Raw genomic sequence first — 21,999 nt, 5'->3', positions numbered from 1 at the left:
AATTGCCCCATCACACACTTTCGAGGATAACTCGCTTTTTCGCCACTCCTCGGGCGCTGCGATCGGTTCAAGGCACTGAGGGACGCCTGACACACGGCTGTTCATTTAGTCACCGCCGCACACACTTTGACTTCTTTTTATTTGGTTGTGGTTGTCGTTGGATATTATTTTTCCTTCCCATATCCCAGGGAAAAACACTTCCCATCCGGCAGCGGGGAAGCATCCCGGGTTCTCTTTCGTCTGGCCCACGCTGGGGCCTGGGATTTCCCGGGGAGAAGCCCGGCTGGTCCCCCCGTCGCCGGGACCATCGCTGGCTGCGCCAGGTGCCTGCAAACGGATAGCCGCGATAGGTATTTAGAAACCGAGTTTTTCCGCCTGTCGAGCAGAGAAATAACCCGGGCCTTCTTTCCGGGTACCTTAGGAAGCCGGTGTGCCTGCCGCGGGGGGCCGGGGCAAAGGGGTCCCAGCACGGAAGGCTCCCAGTTCGATGGGCTTTCAGCAAGAAAGGGTCGCAGCCCGACGGGCTCCCAGACGAGCTATTTGCGTCCCATCGCTGCTGTCCACTTCAGCCCACAGAAGAAAGGCTCCTTAGGCTCGTCGGGGGCTTTAAAGCCGTTGTCGCTGCGCTGGCGGGAGTGGGGAAGTCAGACTATAAATACAACAGCCGCGGCCTTTGCTGGCCCTGAAACCTATTATTATATTTATTGCTTTGACAGAAGGGTGGGAAGGAAAAAAAAAATTGAAATCCGAGTATTAAGTCGGATCCATAGTTTCCAGGCACCCTGGAACCCCTCTTCCACAACAGCATGTCTAATGTATTCCCTGGTGATGCTGGGCATTAATTAGTTGTTTAATAGGAGTATGACTAAAAATGTAAAAGAAGGATTAGGAGCGTGAAACGTATGTCCAGCTCCTTCCACACACTCGAGGAGGGAATGAAAATCACCCTGTATCTTATGTTTCTCCAGGAGCCATTTGCATTTCTCACCAGCTGCTCACTTCAGCCGTCTCGGCTCCGTGGCTGGCTGGAGCCCGCTGCCGCCTGGGCCCACTTCCGCGGCCGCGCCGCCAACGCGGGTGCCCCAGCCTGCCTTGCCTTTCCCCATCCAAAATACAACGGGACTGGGGGATGTGGGGAAAGATATACATCGGCGCGAGCAGTTTGCTCTTCCTAGGGGAACCCAAATGTGAGGTGGGAGATGGGAGTCCCCTCAATCCCGCTCCTTGCCCGTGAAGGCGGAGAAACTGAGTGTCACCTGCCGGAGCGCTCGCAAGGACAGAAACACATGTAGCCAAGGACACAATTTATTTCTACCTCGAAAAAAACACTCCCAGGCGATTTCATTCCTTACGAGAGGAAGCAGCCCTCTCTGCCCGGCGCGGCAGCTGCTGCAAAGCCGCCTTCAAAGGGCTGCTCTGTGCACGCCAGAATCCGGCGATGCTACTCTACCGCGCCTGGGCTTCCCCGGGAACCGTCGGCAGAACGACCCGCTGGAAACTTGACTGCTTCCTTGGTTCGCTTTCCCCCTCCGGCAGTAATTACCTAGACCCCTGCCCACGTCTATAAATAACTAAAAATCACTCACGGGATGAAATGATTTTAAAATACCCATAAATATACCAGGTACCACCTCCAAGTTAAGAAAGCGCCTGTTTTATTTTTGCGTGGTCCTTCTAGAAATAAACCCGCGAAAATAACTGCGAGAAAAGCGACCACTTTTAGTTTGGTCTAAACAGAGAGATCCGGCTTCATTATTTTCTTAAACAGGGAAAATATCGCAAAATCGAAAATAAATTCGCCTCCCTCCCGGGCGCCAGCTTCATACGGTTTGGGGAAAAGGCTAAGACAATCTGCCGTAGTCAGGAAGAGTAACAGAGATCAGCAGCAGGCTTTGCGCTGTGGGCAAGGCAAGAACATTCAAGATTTAAAATAATAATAATAACAATAACAACAACAATAATAATAATAATAATAATATGTATGTATGTATGTACACATATATGAAAAGTTTGGGGGTTTTTTTCAAAGTGGCTTAAAAAAGGAAACCGAGACCTCTCACAACGGGTTGACGATCCCTCTTCACACCCGGTGCAAGGACAGCCGCCGGCCCTGGAAACTTTGGCCGCGGTTACTTGTGCCCCCCACTTCACCCCAGCCGGGCGGGGCTAAGCGGGTCTCGCTCTACGCGGGCGCGGAGACGCCGCAGCCGTCCTCCTCGCTCACCTCGGGTCTCCTCTGGCTACCTAGCCCGCCGCCGCCGCGCCGCCTCTGCCGCTTTTTGTCCTTCCTCTTTGCCCCCGGCCCCCTTCGCGGCCGGGGGACTGCCGCCACATCTGCGCCAGTGTCCGCGGAGCGCCGCGCAACACCGCGGAACCGCCCGGTCCGGCCCCACGGCGACGGCGGGGCGCGTTCGGCGGGGCCTGCGTGACGTCAGGGCCCGGGGAGGCGGGCGGGGCGGGGCGGGGGCGCGGGAGGGCCGGGGAAGGAGGGGAGCCAGCGGCGGCTCCGCGGCCCCGCAGCCAGCGCAGGAGCCCGGCGCGGCCCCGCCGCCCCTGGCAGCACCGGCACCAGCACAGCAAGCAGCGGGGCGGACGGCGCAACCGACTGTGGTGAGCTGGAGGGGTCTTGAGGGGTGTCGGTGGGATAGGAGTGCGGATACGGACGCGGGCGGTCACGGCTCCGTGCACCGCAGGAGGGGCGGCGGGCTGGCCGAGTCAGGGTGCTGCGGCTCCACTTGCTGATGTGTTCCTGGACGGTTGCGGCGCGGCCCTGGGCTGTACCGCACCGTTTACCCGCCGTGCAGGCCTGGACTCTCCCGGCGGGGCGAGCACCGCGGAACCGGCCGAGCCGCCGAGCCGCCCACTGAGACGGGAACGGCGGCGGGGCCGCGCTGGGCTCGGAGCGCGGGCGGTCTGGCGCGCTTCTGCAGGCTCGGCAGCCCCGACCACCCGCGGGGCAGCGGCGGCGCCTCGATGGTCCCGAGGACACCGGGGAGGGGTAGGCCCTGCACGGAGCCCCCGCGCTGCTTTCATTCGAAATCCGCCGGCAGGGTCCATGGGTCTCTGCCCAAAACCTTCCAGTCCAAAATCACGGTCCCGCAGCGTTTCTGGTGTTACTGAGATATTTTCAAGGGAGCTCTGTTTTTTGGGGAGGTTGCGATGCTTAGGTGTTCGGGTTTTTTTCTCCCCGTGAAGACAGAGATAGATACCTATAAGCAAGTTAATAATCCGTTGTGACACCGCTTTTTTTTTTTTTTTGTCAGCGCCCTGCAGAGCCGGAGCGTTCCGGGCAAGTTGGTGCTGCCGGGGCCCGGCCCAGCAGCGCAGACCGGGAAGGGCCGCGGGCGGTGCGTGTGCCGGGGCTGGGGGCGAGGAGCTGTTGAGGCGTGGAGCTGTGGGCAGAGGGGCTCGGAGAGATGGAAAGGCGAGCGGAGGTGCTTCCCTGTGAGACAATAGGAAAAGGCTTCTCGACCCCCTTGGTCCCGCTCTGCGATATGGTTTGCAATAAAAATTAAAGGAGGATACGGAGAGGAGCAAGGGAAAGAGAAGCACGGGCAGCTGGGAACAAGGAAGGAATCATAATCCCCCCGGGAAAGGCACTTTTCTCCGGGAAGACCGGGGACTTGGGAGGGAGGAAAAACTTCCCCTGGGTGGCGTTTGCGTGGTTTTGGGGAGCTGTGTGTACACTCGTGAGGCAGTTCAGCCATCAAGACAGGCGGCAGGGAAGGGCGCCTTGGTTTGTGGTGCAGGGCGACTTTTGACAGAGACCTATTCCGATCTGAAGACCATCGACGAAGAATTAAGGCTCTTTTAGTCACCTCCCCAATTAATTCAGGCACAGCTCGTGTGCTAGGCCCGGCTGCTGTCGGGAAAGAAATTTCTCCCTAGTGTCCTTTGGCTTGGAATAGAAACCGTCGTGTCACAGCAAGACCCGGACCAGTCCTGATATCCACATCTTCCCAATTCCTCGGTTTTGTTTTTTTTTTTTGTTTGTTTGTTTGTTTGGGGTTTTGTTTTGTTTTAATATTTTTCTTTCTTACTTACTTTTTTTTTTTTTTAATTTTATCCTCTTTTCTCGCTTTTTCTTCTGGTCCAATACCGCCTGTCTGGTGGAGGCCAGCGAGGCCCTACAAGACAGGCGCTGCTCATCCTAAACGTGCCTCGGCTCCAGGCTGCCGCATTTCTAAAGCACCATCTAATAATTCGCCTAGTTCAGACATTTAAAAAGAGGCAAAGAAAAAGAAGAAAAAGAAAGAAAGATTACCGAAATGATGGTGACATGCAAATTTCCCCCCGAAATTATCATAAGTAAACATTTGAAGCCTGGACTAATAAAATCCCATCTGTGTTACTTCATATCGAGTTAGTAGAGAGCTGTGATAATGAATTTTGTAATATCTCACGAACAGACGTCTCAATCAGGCACTAATCCCGTGATTTTACTGCTCGACCTCTCAGACCGAGGGAGGTTGCAGCCGGCGGCTGGGCAGCGCGAATGCGCAGCCAGGGAGTGGGGCCTCTGCCACGCACCTCCCGCCGTTCATGGTGGACCGGCTGCCGGTACCCGCTATCTCCACGGCACCCCTGAAACAGGAGCTGTGGTGTCCCAGGGCAGAACACGGCTGCGGGGTTCCGAAACCGTCCTCCACGTTCTTAAATAACGAGGGGTAGCTGGAGGCCGAGCTGTCCGACAGTCCGGGAAACCGCCACGGCCGTTCGTGCCCATCCCGTGGCGTGACTCCAGTGAGACCCGAGGCTGAGGCGGGGAGAGGGGGTATGGTAGGGAAATCGCTGGCCAAAGGTGAGGGTCCTGCCAACATCGCCGTGACGTGGCTCCTGGGACGGGCTGTGAGATTTTTTTTTTTCATTTAATTTTCACTCTCAAAACAATTTTTTTAAAACTCCGATGCTTTCATGTTTTGCAGATAGCGGGTAATGGAGTCCAACTGCCGCAAACTTGTCTCCGCCTGTGTTCAGCTAGGTAAGAGAAACCACCTCTCGCCGCGCGGCACTAACAGCGGCCCCGCCGCCTGCGGTATAGGGGTGCGGATCCAGGCAGTCAGGGCAGCCCCCGGGTGCTGACCACCTCTCCCTCGTCGTCGTCCCCCACTCCTCTCCCAACCCACGTCCCCATCCCCAGGGATGCAGCCCGCCGCCGTCGGGCGTCTTTTTCCCAAGGAGGCGGACATCAAAAAGGGGGAGCAAGGCAAGGCACCGAAAGGCCGCAGGGAGCCTGCGGGCAGCAAGGTCTTAGGGTGGCCCCCTCCCGCAAAGCTAAGAGTAAACGGCGGCCCCTCCGCGCCCTTCCGCGGGCCGCGCAGTCCGGGGATGGCGGGGTGGGGGGGGGGACACCGGGCCGCAGCTCCGAGCTGGAACCCGCCTGCGTGGCGTTATGGCGCCCCCTGCTGTCCGCCACCGGCGAGGCTTCGATCCAGGACTCCTCTGATGCCCAAAGATGCTCGGCCGCAGAGGGGAAAAAGCGGGGCGGGGGGTGCGCGGGTACCCCCGCGGCTGTAGGCACTCACCAGAGCGTCTCCCCGTCCCTTCACTCGAGAAAAGGAAATATGTCTGTCAGCGCGCCTTTCAGATACTCGAAGCGTGGCATTTGGATTTATTTTTGTTATCTATTTTTTGCCCCTCTCCCACCCGTAAACAAGTCGCCAGCCCTCTCCTGCCCCCAGAGGCCGCCACACACACACACACACACGGAACGCCCCGTCTTGCAACGGCAGGGCGGGATCCTGCCTTCTCTTCCCGTTTCTGGGGGTGTAGTAGGCGAGCCCGTGAGAGGGTGGTAAAGAAAAACAGCAATGCAAACACATTACAAAGAAGAAAACAAGCGCTCTATATTTCGTGAGACTGTTTAATCCAAGATAAACGTAATTTTGTTTAAATAAAATATATTAACCTGAATTAATAATACAGGAAAGTAGAGTGAATTAATAATGCACGTATCTCTGGTCTCGTGGTTAAACACTTCCCTGTAAGAATACTGTATGAATCCCGTTTGGCCAAAGAGCTTGCAATTTCCCAAACAACATCCAGTGTTCCCGGGAGATGTCCCCATCCCGCGACCACCCTCCCCCGCAGGTTTTTAAGCAGAATTTGCCAGCCGGGCATCACAACCCTTAGGAGAAGAAGAAGCTAGAGGAAGGTTAGCGAGCAAAAACCGGGGTAATTCCAAATGCAAAGGTATTATGAGCCGATAATTTTTAATCCTGGAAACATATACGATATTAAATTTTGCACAACAATAGTCTTCAGCAGGGTCGGGCACTTTTTCTCCTTGGCAGGTAATAAGTGTTAAATAATGTGGAAAGGCAGGGTGACATCGCTTTATATGTGGTTTGCAAATAAGAAAGGCCTTTTTAAAGCCCCCCGCCTTCTTCCCCCCCCCCCCCCCCCAACCTCGCGCCGAACAGGTGGTCTCAATCAGAGCCCTCAGCAAGATCGAATGGGAAAGTGGGGACCTTCCTGATATAATAAATTTATGAGCCCTTTCCAAGTCAGTTTTATTCAGCTAAGTATTTACAAAAGTAATATCCACATATGCTCTCTGACAAGGCAACTTTTACTTCCCCTGCCGAGAAACAAATGGGTTATTTTCTTAACCATCAATTATGAAGCCGGATTATTGTCGTACACGCAAAATTTCCTGCTTCCTTACCCTACCAGCCGCTCTGTTCTTAAACTGGATGGCTTGCAGGGGAAATTGCTGTCTAAACACCTTTAATGCCATTGAGAAAACTGTAAGTCTGAGCCCAAGACTTTAAAACCTTCACATATTTATGGGGACGCAAATGTATCCCTGAAGAGACTTACATAATGGTTGGAGTCGATGATTTTAAAGATTTTTTTCCAACCAAAACGATTCTGTGCGGATGATCCCCGCTCGCAGCCCCAACCCGTGTTTCTGTGCGACGGATAATGGCAAGCCCTGAGACGCCCTGGGCTGCTCGGGCGACTCGCTAAATATGGTAGAATTCACGGGGGATGTTGTGCTGTGATTCGGGTGGGGTTGGTTGAGTCTTGGTTTGGTTTGCTTTTAATCGCGTGGTGCTTGTTCATTTTTATCTTGATTACCCTTCAGGGCTTCGTGCTTTACAGAATATACCTCGCAAAAAGACTTGGGGTGGGCTGGGTGGTAGGCGAAGAAGAGGAGCGGGGCTTGTTTGGGTTTCCTCCGCCCATCCTCTGCCAGAGTTCACTTTTGGAAATGACGGGGGCAGTCAGGGAATGTCGCGCTATCGGTGTGCACAAGCAGAATAATCGCTAACTAGCAGTATTGATAATAACACCCAAAAAAAAAGCGTGAATATTTGGTCAAATCGATGGTCCTGTAAAGGGGAGAAACGAAATTTAGTAGGAAACCCTCCAAAAACCAACACAGGCGCTCTGGGATCCTGCAGGGAGGGAGAATTGTTCCAGAAGAAAGGGGTCGATGGCCACGGTGGGGAAAGGAAAATGAATATGAAAATATTATTGCAGCCCCGGAGTGTCGCAGACAGCCCGGCGGGTGTCGTGTTTACCTTGGGAGACGAGAAAATCGCTGCCGGGTGACCGGCTCCAACTAAATTAGGAAAAGTCCAACACACGCGTAAATGCTTGCTGGTGGGTTTAATCGAATAGGGTTTTTAATGCAGAGCGGAAGGATGCTTAAACTATTTGTGTGTGCTGTGCGTTGTATCATCTCCACAATCTGTGATTCTGCTTACGGAATCCTGTAATCGATAATCTTGGTATTGCTGAAGCAACATCCTCCAGCCTAAAATGCTGGAATTACATCATGCCGCCTTATATCATTGTGCAGCATCACAAATTGATTGTTTCGACTCTTTTTTTCTTTTTTTTTTTTTTTTTGTCTGAATATTCCGTAATTAACATCTTTCTTTGAAAAAAACCCCATCCCTGGTTCAGCTTTTCCTCCAGACCCGCTGAAGCCCCGGCACTGTGCAAAGCAAAAATCCCCCGTGCTCCCTTGCTTGCTTTTTTTTTTTTTTTTAACTCATGAGCCCCGGGACGCGGACAGAGAGAGCGGGTGCGGAGGGGGGGGACCCGAGGCGGAGCCCCAGAGGCTTGGGCAAATCTGAGCGCATCCTCCTCACCACATAACGTGGCCAAATTTGTCTCCGGAGCTGCGTGACCCGAGCGTGGAACCGTGTCTCCCCGGGCCCTGTGGAGGCAATCCGCCTGTGCGCTCTTCTTGCGCGGCGCCGGGGAGGCTCTGCGCCCCTTCCCGCAGCCTCCGCCAAACGCAAATTAAAAGTTATTTATTGCATATCGGATATATGGTTTTTTTCCTTGCTTCGTCGTCGTCTGAGAATAATATATGCAGCCGTTGTTAGACTCACTCCAGGGAAAACTAAATGTATAAGGAAAGCTTATTCGTGAGTAGGAATATACTAAGGGAACAATCTGATGTCTTCTTAATCCTATGTAAAAAGCTCTGTAGTCTTCCTAATATTGACTGAATGGGTAATTAATGGCTCCTCATCGAGGAGAATACCCGGTAATCCGAGATAGGCGAAAGACAACAAGCCAAAGGTAAAAGACAACAGGACTAGCTGGAGACTCTACATAAGAACCGATTTAGCTATTTAGGGGAGCATTACACTTAGAAATGGCGAGCCCGTAAAGGAAAGAAAGGAAAAATGGGAAAATAAATGCCCTCTGAAGGTCTGGCCACCCCTGCTACCCCCGTCCCACCCGAGAAAAACAAACAAACAAAACAATACAAAACAAAACACTATCCACAAAAACCAAAAAGCACACACTCGCGGGAGAAAAAAAAAGGCGTCGAAAGCACCAACACAAAATTTAAAAGGAAATGTAAAAGGTGAGAAGCAGCCCAGATTCCCCGTTTTTCGCAGCAGACGGATGCCCTTCAGCCCATTTGGGCTCTTTCATGTAAGACCTGCAGCTCCAGGCAAACGGAGAAGGGGAACATTGGGGTGGAAGCCCCAAAAGTTGATATGCGGTTGAAGCGGCCAGGGTGGCTTTTGCATCCAGGACCTGGACCCGAAAGGAGCTGGGAGCTTCAAGCAGCAAAAAAAAAAAAAATAGGGGAAAAAATTAAAAACACTTCTGACATTTTAATTTAAACCTTTGCCGCTAATATATTACTCGGTTGACTACAATTAGGTTGTTTTTCGCTTGGATGACAGCTTTTAAAATATTATTTCACTCGGGAAATAAAAGCTTCATCTCAGATTATAGGTGGCTATTTTTGGATTTACATGATTTATGGTCACCATGACAACTAATGCTGCGTGGTAGCTCCCCTCCTGCTCGGGGTGGGGGAGTTTTAATCAAAGGCATGTCAAGAAATGCCGGCACCCTCTCTTTCTGGACTGTTGGGGACAGGGCCGGTGCTGCTCTCGCTCTTGGGACGCGGGGATGGCCGGAAGGTCTGTCCCAGCTGGTGCTGAGCAAGGTGCGGGAGGGCGGTGCAGTGTCCTGGATTCTGCTCCTCCTATCCGCTTTCCATAGTGGGAGAGGGTGAAGACCCGCTTGCTCCCCCAGAGTGTTATGGGACAGAGAGGGTTACGGCGGGACGGGCTGCAGCACTATGACCTGCGAGCGCAAAAACGCATAAAATGCGCTCTGCGCCGTGTAGACAGAAAAGACATTTCGTTTCGAGACGCGGCGGAAGAAGTCGATATTCCCCCAAACTAGCTATAAATAAATAAATTTTTTAAAAAGGAAGAAGGGACGGAAAATAGTTTATCTGTGCGAGGGCTGCATTGCTACCCTCTCTTAAAAAAAAAAAAAATAGGGGGGGGGGAAACGATACCACCCTATGTCCTCTCTCTCCGGCTCCCCCTTCCCCGAGTGGTTTGCAGGCTGGTTTACAGCCCCGACGTGGGGGGCTGGAGAAGGGCAACATCCCCTCCTGCAGCTTTGGCGTGGTCCTGTCGTGGGGAAAGGCTAGCGGGAGGTAGGGGCGGAATTTATGGGTGCAGGACCAGGGAGGTAGCGAGAGGTTAAAGAGAAACGGGGATACGATTGGTAAACAAATTGTGCAGAATGGAGCTGGATTCATATTGACTTAGTTATAGGTCATCTGCTGCCGGTGCAAAGGGAGGAAATATTTACTTTACACATATACTTTATGATCTTGGGGGAATTAGAGGAAATTCAATAAGAAAACGGCTAGAATCATTTTAAACCCCCTATTTAAAAGACTTAAGCAAATTAGAGTCTTATCAGATTAAAATCCACTACAAATGTAAGAGCATTGTCTCTGTCGAAACGCTGTGGGGTCTGAGGGAAGAGATTCTTTGCCAAATCTCAGGGATAAAAACACGTCATTTAAACACCAGATAATGAGCAGAATGTAAATTAATTTAACCTTCTTTACTAACACGCTGCTAAAGTAATATGTATAATTTAGTGATAAGTAAGATTGCGAGAGATGATATGTACCCAGACCAGCATCAACCACTGAGAGGGACCCTTGCTGAGGTGGGGAGGGGGGGAGCAGCGGGGTACAGAGGAGTATGGGCGCTAGGGTGGGAGTGAGGAGGGCCACCTCAAAGGAAGCTTTCCGTAATTTTTTTATGTCCGTGACCTTGTAGAGGAATTGAAAATAGAGGCACAACCTGCCCTGCCTCGAGCTCCCCATCCCTAACAGGGCAGCAGCTCCCCGAGGGCTCGGCGACAGGTTTCTCTGCCCCGGAAAGTCCTGACAACACGGGAGAGCAACCTTCCACCTCGTTAATCCTTCTGGGTACAGCTCCTCTGTTCCTTCCTCTTGCTAGACTCTGGGCCACATCAGCCTCGCCCCGGCGCTATAAGAGAGCCGGTCAATGGGGACATTGGGACAGTGCAGCGCTGCCCACAGCGCTGCCCAAGGGCGAGGAATCAAATTCTGCCCCCTCAAACCCGGGAGTTTTGTTTTTTATTTTTTCCGGGATCTTCCCTGCGGGTCCCCGCTGAGAGGGGGGAAACAATCCCTGCAGATAACTGCGAGAACGTTGTGTAACACCGGGGTGGAAAAGCCTCCTTGGGAGCTCGCTGTTCGGAAACCGGCTGCAAAGACGGGACGGAGGTGGCAGTGCCAGCGAGAGGATTTTCTCCCCATGTTCTCCGCCGCCGGTACAGGCAAAGCGGGTTAAGAGAGGAGGGATTAGGAATGCTCAGGGGCTGGAATCTACACGTTCTTCCTTGCTTCTCTGAGTGTGATGTGAAGCTTTCCGTAGCCGTGCCGCAGAGGGGTTATTGTTGTTGCCCATTCGTGTTTAGTTGTCGCTATTGTAGCTGTTACCGCTACGATTTGCTGTTACCTGCCAGAGATCCGCCGTCTAACCGGCAGTAGCCCTCTCCCGTCTGCGTTCCACCCCTCCTCCATAACGAGGGAATCGGAGTCGGGGCTCCTTCGCTTTCTTTCCCCAGAGCCTGGGTCAGTGCCGAGCTTTCCGCTCCTCACTCCAGCAGGTCCGCGAGTGCGCCGGAGGGGCACGGAGCAGGCGTGCCCGGAGCCGCCCCGACCGGGGCTGCCCGTGGGCTGAGTGGCGGATGCCGGGCTCTCGGGGCTCAGGTAACCAAGTGCGGCGCAAACCGGGCGGAAAACGCCAGGTTTGGTGTTGGGTGGGTTTTTTTGGAGGGGGGGGGGATGCTGGACGGGGCGGTCCACGGGGCGGTCCGCGGCCGGCGGAGGGGCGGGACGGGGGCGGAACGGGGCGGAGGCGGGTGACGTGCCGGTGTGGGGAAGGCCGCCACCGGTTTAAGATGTCAGGCCAAGAGGGAAGCGGCTGAGCTGAGGCGGTGCGGGGCCGGCCGCGGCGCGGCGCGGGTCCATGCGCGGCAGCGGACCCGAGCGCCCCGCGGACCGCCGCTGCCGCCGCCCCCCGCCCCGCGAAGCACTGGGGAGGGCCGGGGGCATCTGGCCGGGAAGCAACCGTGCGCGTCGCAGCCGTGACGGCTCTTGCAGAACCGGACTCACTCGCTCGCCTCTCGCCGCCGCTGAGCACCCTTTGGTCGGCGGGGGTCTCAGGGCTCGTCGTGCCGCCCAGCCGCTAACCGACCGGCGCCCACCCCGCCGCTGCTCCCCGCCCAGCAGCCCTGACACCCCCACCCCCGCGGAGCAGCTGGGCTGCTCCGCGCTGACCCTCCTACACGTACCGACACCTCCAGACACACGCACCCCATCTCCTAACGACCCCCAGGCTCGCACTTGGGCGTCCTTTTAGCCGATGAACTGCATGAAGGACCCGTTAAGCCTGGAGCGCCTGGGAGCCGGGAATAAGCTGTGCTCTTCCTCGCCTTCCTCCTCTTCTTCATCATCTTGCCACCACCACCACCACCACCACCAGCCCGCGCTGGCCATGGCGACGGCGCTGGCGCCGGGGCAGGCGCGTTCCTCCCTGGAGTCCGCCAAGCACCGTCTGGAGGTTCACACCATCTCCGACACCTCCAGCCCCGAGGCTGCAGGTAAGAGTTGGGGCGAGCGGCAGGCACCCCTCAGCTCGCCGGTCACCCCACAGCCCAGACCTGCCAGCGGCCCCGCCACCACCTCTCCATGCTCGGGAGAGCCCCCACCCGAGCCGAGACAAGTTTTTTGGGCTTTTTTTTCCGCGTTTGGTGTCTGTGTGTCGCGGCGTCTGGGAAGATAATGACATGTGTGAGGGTAGGAGAATGGCAGCGGTGAGCCAGTTACATGGGTGTTGATGGGGCGAGTAATATGGATACGGATCGATGGATAGCGTAGGGTACAGACCGACGGGAAACACGGTATGGATGAACACGGTATGGATGAACGAGTAATATGGGTATAGTCAGACATGCAATATGGGTATAGACAGACACATGATATGGGTATAAAAAGACAAATAATGTGCATCTAGACGGTTAACCATATGGCTATAGACAGACAAATGATATGGATACAGATAGATAAATCATATGGGTATGGACAGACAATAATACGGATATAGATGGGTAAGCCCTATGGATCTAGATGTTCAAATCATATGGATATAAGCAGGCGAATGCTGTGGATACAGATGGGCGAATAAAACCAATACCTGCAGAGGAACAGCACAATACTGTCAGGAGGACAATATGAGCATAGGCAGGTAAATAATATGGATGGTATCTACAAGGATAGATAGGAGAGCAATTTGGATACAGATGGGTTAAAAACTTGCACGTATCGCTAGGTGAAAAACTTGAGTGGGGACGTGCGGGTGGGCTGCTCCGTCCTGATGCTCTGGCGGTGGCCGTTTCTCCGGGAGCAGCCTGCCCGCGGAGGGGCCGCGGAGCGGGAGGCCGGGCCGGTTAATCATTACACTGCGGGCCCCGGAAAGGGCCGGCTGCGGGAGCTCTCAGCGCTGGGGAAATATCCTGCCCCAGCCGCCCGCGGAGGAGGTTTCGGAAGCTGAGGCGCCCTCGTTTTTCCCCTTGTTGTGTTTTGTTTTGTTTCCCCCCTTACAGAGAAAGATAAGAGCCAGCAGGGCAAGAATGAGGATGCGGGGCCCGAGGACCCTTCCAAGAAGAAGAGGCAGAGGAGGCAGCGGACTCACTTCACCAGCCAGCAGCTGCAAGAGCTAGAGGCGACCTTTCAGAGGAATCGCTACCCTGACATGTCCACTCGGGAGGAGATCGCCGTCTGGACCAACCTCACCGAGGCCAGGGTTAGGGTAGGTTCCGACACGAGCAGCCGGGGTCGAGATGGAAAGGGGAGGAGGGCTGAGATGTTTGCATCTGCTTTCGATTTCGGTTTGTATGCAAACTCCAGAGCCTTTGCACAAAAACGGGGCAGAGCAGGACATTTCTGTCAAAGCCAAACAGATTGGGATCTCTCTCCCTTTCTCCGGAATACGGTGCTCCACACGCTTCTCCCTCACGGTGCAATGAGTCCTTTTGATCGAAACGCGAAAGAAAATATTGGCCAAGAAAGTGACTTGGAACAGGCTGCAACCTGCACGGCCTCTAATGAGAAAAAGATGTAAAATACACAAGGGCTTTTACTTCACTCCCAGGCACTCCCGGCGTGCCCTTCCTTGCTTTTTCTCTTTCTTTTGGTTTCACAATTCGACGAGACTCTCTCTCCGCCCTTCCCCCCCTCTTTCCCCCACCCCCCACCCCCACGCCGCCATCTCTGAGATTTATGGGACCATCACGGTGCTGCACAGATACTGCGGCCGGATTCTACTCGCACGCAAACACCGCGCTGGAGAGGGGGAAGAATAAACCCTCCCCAAATCCCCAAAACAAACCCCAAAAAAGGGCCGAACTCCCCTATTTTTTTCGGAAGTCACACATAATAAATCCTCTCCCTGCGGTTGCTTGAGGAAAGCTGGAGAGGGAGAAGGGGGAGCCTGCTCTCCCGTCCCCGGTGTGTGAAGACGGGGCAACCCTGCGGCGGGTAGCGGGGCCAGGCCTGGAGCCCCACCGATGCATCAAAGAAGTGTCGGTCGCGATACTTGCGGTCGGGGCAGGTTTGGTTTCAGACGGAGCGGTGCAGAAAGACGAGGCCCGTCCCCGTGGTGCCCGGACGGCCCCTGCCCGGCTTGGTTCAGAGAGGGGGCATGCAGACCCCCCGGGTCTCCAATACACACGGTAAGGCTGCTGCTGGCGGCTGCCCGCCGGGTCAGACACCCAGATGTGGATTGGAAAACGGCACGTTTTCCCCATTGTCAGACCCACACTTCCACCCCGGTCCCTTAGATCTCATCTGGCACGTTGTTAAATAGCGATTTTTTTTTATTCTTCTTTTTTCTCCCGCCCGTTCACCCCCCTTTTTTTTTTTTTTTTTTTTTTTTTTTTTTCCCTTGGCCATAGAGCAGTCGAACGAGTTTGTTTAGAAAGTGATTTTCGGCTCTGAAAGCTTTCGCGCAGGAGGAACTTGTAGCTTTAACAAACTGAAGCAAGGATTTATTAGTTGCTGGCTTCTCCTCCCCACTTCGATCCTCCCCGTAATAGGAAATATGACTTTAAAATTCAGCGGGTTTCCAGGCGTTTTGTCTTCGTTTTGTACTTTTGTATTTGCCCTGGATGGCTGCAGGGTGGAACAAGGCAAGGAATGAGGGTAAAGAAAGAGAGAGAAACGAGGAGAAAAAACCAAAACAAACCAACCCCCCCAAAAACAACAACAGAAAGAAAGAGAAGGAAGCGTTGGCCTCTGTGGTGCGAGTTAGAGCATCACAAATAAGGCCGGGATATGCTGGGAGGGAGGAAGGGAGCTGGAGGGCATTGCCTTGCTAAACTCGGCGGCACCGGGGCCCAGGGGATACTCAGTGGTCCCAGCACCAAGTCTCTGCGAATCTCTCTGTGCGTGTGTGTTTATGTCCAGACGCGGGTTTTCAGATGGATGTATGTAGGGACAGGCTTGGCTCTTGCTCCAAGAGCTTGAGAAGGGCTGCGGTGTTGGTGACGGCTCCTGACTAACTCACATCTCCCGTCTCCCTCCCTCTCCCCTCGTTCCCCAAGGTTTGGTTCAAGAACCGCAGAGCCAAATGGAGAAAGAGAGAAAGGAACCAGCAAGCCGAGCTTTGCAAAAACGGCTTTGGTCCGCAGTTTAACGGCCTGATGCAGCCCTATGATGACATGTACCCTGGCTATTCGTACAACAACTGGGCAGCCAAAGGCCTGACCTCCGCTTCCCTCTCCACCAAAAGCTTTCCTTTCTTCAACTCCATGAATGTCAACCCTCTGTCTTCTCAGAGCATGTTCTCCCCTCCAAACTCCATCTCCTCCATGAGTATGTCTTCAAGCATGGTACCTTCAGCAGTCACCGGGGTCCCTGGCTCCAGCCTCAACAGCCTGAATAACTTGAACAACTTGAGCAATCCCTCCCTGAATTCTGCGGTGCCGACGCCAGCCTGTCCTTATGCTCCTCCAACACCTCCATATGTTTATAGGGACACATGTAACTCGAGCTTGGCAAGTCTGAGACTGAAGGCCAAGCAGCACTCAAGTTTTGGCTATGCCAGTGTGCAGAATCCCGCTTCCAACCTGAGCGCTTGCCAGTATGCGGTGGACAGACCTGTGTGAGACGCTGGAGTAGGAGACACTGCATGGGAATTCCCTCCCCATTTCCTGCAGAGACTGAAAGTTACACTAGGAAGGAACTGGCACTAGAGAGGAGGAGAAAGGCAGAAAAAAATCAGAGGCAGAGAGAGGAGGAAAGACAGAGAGAGAGAGAAAAAAAAAGGAAACCACTGAAATAAGATAGTTCCTTTGTTTTCAAAGGACCTCCTACAAATTCTGAGATCTTTCTTTCACTAAGAGTATTTCAACAGTTACAAGGACATATATATATATATATATATATGGACAAATGTTTGACTGGATATGATATGACATTTTAATGTTACTATAAGCTTGTTATTTTTTAAGTTTAGCATTGTTAACATAAAAAAAAAGACTGAAAGGATGTATATATATCGAAATGTCAAATTAATTTTATAAAAGCAGTTGTTAGTAATATCACAACAGTGTTTTTAAAAGGTTAGGCTTTAAAATAAAGCATGTTACACAGAAGCGATTAGGATTTTTCGCTTGAGAGCAAGGGAATGTATATACTAAATTGCGACACTGTATGTTTCTAACATATAATTATTAAAAAAAAGGAAAAAAAAAGAATCGTGTGAATATCAGTTTTAGACTAGTACCTCTGGTGGATGCAATGATGTTTCTGATACTGCAATGTAAAACATGCCCTGTGTATAACATTTCGTACGATATTATTGTTCTACTTTCCAGCGAACATGAAAAAAATCAACAAAAAACCCAAACAAACAACAAAAAATGTGTTTTATTTCATGGGAGTAAAATTATACATCATAGAGTTTTGTCTGGATTTTTATTTACTGAGCCAGGCTGGACTGATCACTGACATTGGATCTCCTTTTCTGGAAGCACAGGGCAGTACTTTTTTTTACTAGAATACAAATGATGGCTGGCTTTAAAAGATTTCTTTCTGTCTTTCTGGTTGTGGGGGTTTTTTTTAAGTAAAAATATAAATTAAATTATTCCCTCTCACTATCTAAATAATTCCCTTGCTTGAAAAACTCCCATACAACAGGATCTCTATTTCCCCTCATGCAGCCCTGGGGAAAATTATTTTACATCGTTGGCCTCGGGAATTACCAGCTACAAAGTTGCTGTATCTCGAGTATAAATTTCTCCCGCTGTGAAAGAAGCTTTTATTACATTAAAAGGGGTAGGGAGTGGGGGAAGGGAAGGGAAAAGAAAAAGCAATTTGCATACAAACTGCTCCCGTTCCAAATGATCCTCCCGCTGTGTTGCGCCCACTTTTTCCCTTCATCGGGGAGATCTTTCACGTTTTTCCAAATCCCCCCCCATTTTTTTTAGACGTGAGGAGAAACAAAGCAGCAGCCCAAATCACTGCAACCCCTCGGGTTGAGAGGTTAGCCCCGCGTTTCCTGCACCTTCGTGCTGCAACACGCCGTGGAAGGGAAAGGTCGTGCTCTCGTGTGCTTTGTTTTAAATAATATCGAGCCATTCATTCTCAACCTGCTTGTTGGTGAAATTACTCCGGATTATAACTTTGCCATCGCCGGACAATTGAAACAAATCAAGATGAATTGCTGGCCCGGCCCTCCTATCGGCTCACACTCCGGGCGGGCAGGGAGGGGCTGGCCGAGGGGTGGAGAGGGGGTGGGTGGTGGCGGGGAGGCGACAGGACCCGGCGGGAATATCGATATAGGAAGAAATTCCGCGGGCGCGTAAAGTGGCGAGGTGCGCAGGGAGGAAAGGCAGTGCGGTGGGAGGCGGGGGAGCTCACACCTTTCGAGGGCTTTGCGCTCTCAGTTCGCGCTTTGGTGGGGCCAGGGGTGGGACACCGCGGAGAAGAGATATTCCCCACCCCCACCCCCCAAAAAAAAAAAAAAAAAAAAAAAAGCAGAGAAGAGGGGGGAGCAGGGGAGAGGTCAGCGCCCTGCGCTTTCTCACTGGGAAAATGCTTCCCCCGCTCGAAAGCGGGGTTCCTCCCTGTTTCCATCTTCAGCCCCCACTTTTTACCTCCTCTCGTTTTAATTTATATTTTATTTTATTTTTTTCCCTCTTGGTCTTTTTTGTGTTTTGTTTGTCTTTTTGTGTGTGTGTGTGTATTTGTTTGGAACTTTTATACCCATTTTTTTTTGTATTATTTTGTTCTCCTCTGTCTGATGTTGCCAGGGGATCAGTGGAGCGAAAGAGGGTGAGGAGGGAAGGCGGCCGGCACCCTTCAACCCTTCACCCTCGGCGTGCGCGGCCTCGCCGCCTCCCCGATCCAACGCCGCTCCCCTTCGTTTTTCCGCACCGTGTCAACACCTCACCCGGGTGAGTGCCAGGGGCTTCCAAAAATGTCCTTTTTCCTCCTCCTTCTCCTCCTTCTCCCTGGGCTGTGGGTGGAAGGTTTGGGGACCACGCCGTTGAGGGTCTTGCAAACCCGGGAACCCCCCTCCCTCGCGGGTCAGGGAAGCAGGAGAAAGGTGGGTGCTCTTCTTCACAAAACCCCTCGGCGGGCCGGGTTTGGAAGTCAGCGAGCGGGTGGCTGCGGGTATCGGCGTGGTGTTTTACATGCTCTTTTCGGCTCCTGTTTCTTCTTGGTGCCTTTGGTTATTTATAGTCTTCTCGTATTATATATATGTATAAAATGTCAGTGGATATATTTAGAATATGTATGTGAGCGGAGAAAGACTATGTACATGTAATATAGTGTACGCATATACATTCAGAAGAACAATATAGATCGTTTCCGGACCAACAAAAAAAATTTTAAAAAAATCGGATGATAGTTTTCAACTCTGAGCAATGGCTCAAACGATGAAAAAACAACGTGACCGCTCAGAGAGGACATAAATCACTCACGGTGTAATCCGAAATTCTCCTTCTCCCCGCAGCTGAAGCCTTCAGGGTCATCATTTTTCTGCGCCACTTTGCCAAAGATATAATGTTTTGATTAGGTTGTAAATCAAAATCTTGACTCGTAGGCTGTTTTTATTTTATTTTATTTTTGTATTTTTTTCCCTTGGGGGTTTTCCTTCCCCTTATCGGCGGTGGCAGCATGAACCTGGAACAATGGAGGCCATAGAGGCGGGGTGGGGAAAGCCACAACGAAACGAGGAATTTGCAAAATATCTATTTGGAGAAGAGTGGGGCAGAGGAGTTAAACAACGGGCTCGTACCCCCTTGGTCCCCCCAGCCCTCGGGAACGTCACTCTGTGCCGCCTGCAGCCCGGTTCCCAGCCCTGGCCGTAACAGAGGGCAGAGCCGTCTGATTCCTAATCCACATCCCAATCCACATCCGAATCCACAGACCCCGCCGGCCGTGCCAGACATAAGAACTGGGTGGTGGGTGTTTCTGGGAGGCCCAGGGCACCTTCTCCCTTCCCGGCTCGGCCCCGCTCTTTTGTCTCAGAGCGCTCCCTCTCGCACTTTGAACCCCACCGGCGTGCGCAGGGCCAGCGCTCAACCGTAAATACAGATATTTATCCCCTCTGGGGCATTTTTCTGAGCGCTCTCCGCTGTCCCCTGTCCTCTCCGGTCGTTGTTTTTCTGTCTGTGTGCGCTTATAGCCGTGTGTGCCCTCCGAAACCAGCTAGACACCCATGCCCACATACCTGTACATTTGTTCATACCTATAAAACAAAAGAACCTTTGCCCCCGACCTCCCTGACGAGATTCGTCAATATTTTTGGAGGAAAATCACTTCCTTGGGCAAACATTTGACATCTGAGCCCGGGGAAGGCTCTTCCAGGAGGCCGTTTTGGGGCGATGCGGGGTGGGCAGGGGCAGATTGGCAGCACTGTATCCCCCGTCGGCCATGCAGCGCTTGCGTGGGTGCGGAGGAGAGTTAAGGGGTCCCGCATCCCGGTTCAGGTCAAGGAGAGGGGAGCGGCGCTAATACCTACACGGTTTTTCGGGGCGTGTAATTTTACCTTCCTTAAATACCTACTTTGGTACGCGTGTTATACATGGATAGGTCTGAATATTATGCACCCGATAGACCGTAGCAGTCAATAATCCAGCAACTTGGGAGGATTTACACCTTCGGAGCTCCATACAATGCTGGACTAATCGATTGCTAAATCTGAAGTTTTCTAAAGGCGAACCCCATTTCAGAATTAATTTCTCCGTTCTCCTGAATCTTCTTCTCAGAGAAGAGATGAAATAAAAGAAACGCTCGCTTGTAAACTTCTACAGGCAAAGTTGTGGTGTTTATTCCCCCCCCCCCCCTCCGCCCCTCCCGCCCTTGGTTCGCTTTAATAAAAGAGGCGTTTAAGTCCGCTTTTCGCCACCTCGGCCCGTGCTTGTGCCGGGCAGAGACAAGCCGATGCTCCGCACCCTTGCGCAGGGGCTGGAGGGAGCTCCCCGCTGCCCGTCTAGCTGAATTTCCCCTGGGTCGATCAGTCCTGGTTTCAGGGGCGAGACAGGCTTGTTTGATTGTTTTTTAATTGCGGCTGCCGCCCCCACCCTCTCGCCCTGAAGGCGGAGAAGGCTGCGCGGGGGGCAGCGCGGATCCCTCCTGCGCCACGGAACCGGGCCGGGGGCAGAGGAAACGCCGCTGCCGCCGTCAGATCGGCAGCCGTGCCGGCCCTGCCTTTTCGGAGGGCGGGCCTGTGCTGGCCCTGCCTCGGAGGGGCCACCAGTTCGACCTCGGCCCCGCAGCCCCACAAGGCCGCCCCCAGCCCGTGCCCGGCACCCCTGGTGTCAAGGCCCCGGGAGAAGGGTAAAATGACCGGGGTGGGAACAGGTCCCCTTCTGTCGCACCGCCTGGGGAAGAGCCTGACTTGGGGCGAGGAGCGGGCGGCGGGGCTGAGCAGGTAAAAACCCTGAGGCTCTGCAAAGCGGGATCCTTGGGGGTAGGGGGGGGGTGTCTGGGCTGAGCCGGCCCCAGCCCCGCGGGCGAGCGGAGCGATTTGGGCAGCTGGAGCCCACCGTCCGGAGCCGAAGAAGGACGTGAATGATCAACAGCCCAAACTCACGTGTAAAAAAAAGAAGAGAGGAAAAGAAAAGAAGAGAGGAAAATAAAAGAAAGCAAAGCAAAGCAATGCCACATTAGCCGTCCCGGGAGCAGAAGCCGGTGGGTGCCTCGCTCCGACAGTGAGGAAGAGCCGGGAGCACTTCGGCCTCCGCCCTCTGCCCGGGCGGCGGGGCAAGGCTCTGGGGAAGGAGCTGTGTAAGCCTCCGTGTCTGTGTCTGCATCTGGGAATGTGGGAGAGACCCATCTCCGACCCAGAGCAGCTTTCCACCTAGCCGGCGGGGCAGCGGGGAAGAGCCTCAGGCTTACTCCCGCATCCATGTATGTGCACATATAACATGCACACACACACAGGTGTATACTGCGCACACGTCCATATCGTGCATACACACAGATACAGGCACTCACACGGGGCGTGCAGCCACAGCCATGCTCGGGCGACTGCAGCCCCACGCCGACACGCTGGGGCTGCCCATGCACAGCCCGCATCGGTGAAACCCATGGCTGGTCGGAGCAGGGTTCCACCCTCTCCTTCCGTTTAACCTTTTCTTTCCCCGCGCTGCTAAGCCGCAGTCCGCGGTCTCCCTGGGGTCTAAATGGACGCTGTGGGACTACCTGAGCACTGCGGGGCTAAGTGGGCACTGTGAGGCCAGGCGCGGAGAGGGGCGGGCGGCCGCAGCCCCTTCCCTGGCTCACCGACTTGTGCCCACCACCCGCGTTGAACATTAACCGTCTGGAGTGACGGAACCACCCTGCGTGCAAACCCGAATCATCTCCCATGTTGTAGTAAAAGGTCCCGTAAAGTCCACCTATAACTCCTGGTGTGCATTCACGTTGTACCGCTGCTAAGGACTATTGGCCATCGCCTCCTCTCCCCACCTTTTCCCTCTTCCTAAGTGCCTCCGGCCGTCCAGCGGTTCTAAAGCCAGTCCCCTGTCCTTCGGAGTGGGGTGTGGGCCGCTCCGGTGGAGGGATGCAGCCTTTCCCCCCTCCCCAGGAGGGGAGCGCGGCCCTGCGAGGGGACCCCGGAGGCGCCGGTCGCCGCAGCAGTAGGGGGCTTTGGAACC

General features: G+C 53.5%; 1 protein-coding gene across 2 annotated transcripts; it reads left to right on the top strand.

Moving 5' to 3' along the window:
* Positions 1 to 4,935: 4,935 nt before the first annotated feature.
* PITX2 (paired like homeodomain 2) lies at positions 4,936 to 15,996 on the top strand. Of its 2 annotated transcripts, XM_054383023.1 has the most exons (6): positions 4,936 to 4,981; positions 5,141 to 5,147; positions 5,598 to 5,619; positions 12,192 to 12,432; positions 13,435 to 13,640; positions 15,433 to 15,996. In XM_054383023.1, the coding sequence occupies exons 1-6, from the start codon at positions 4,936 to 4,938 to the stop codon at positions 15,994 to 15,996; spliced, it is 1,086 nt and encodes a 361-aa protein (XP_054238998.1). The 2 variants fall into 2 exon arrangements, with proteins under 2 accessions (XP_054238998.1, XP_054239000.1); XM_054383025.1 differs by lacking the exons at positions 5,141 to 5,147; positions 5,598 to 5,619; positions 12,192 to 12,432.
* The last annotated feature ends 6,003 nt before the right edge of the window (positions 15,997 to 21,999 follow it).

Source organism: Indicator indicator, chromosome 8, assembly GCF_027791375.1.
Source record: "Indicator indicator isolate 239-I01 chromosome 8, UM_Iind_1.1, whole genome shotgun sequence".
NCBI lineage: Eukaryota > Metazoa > Chordata > Aves > Piciformes > Indicatoridae > Indicator > Indicator indicator.
This window is presented reverse-complemented; position numbering and strand designations above follow the sequence as displayed.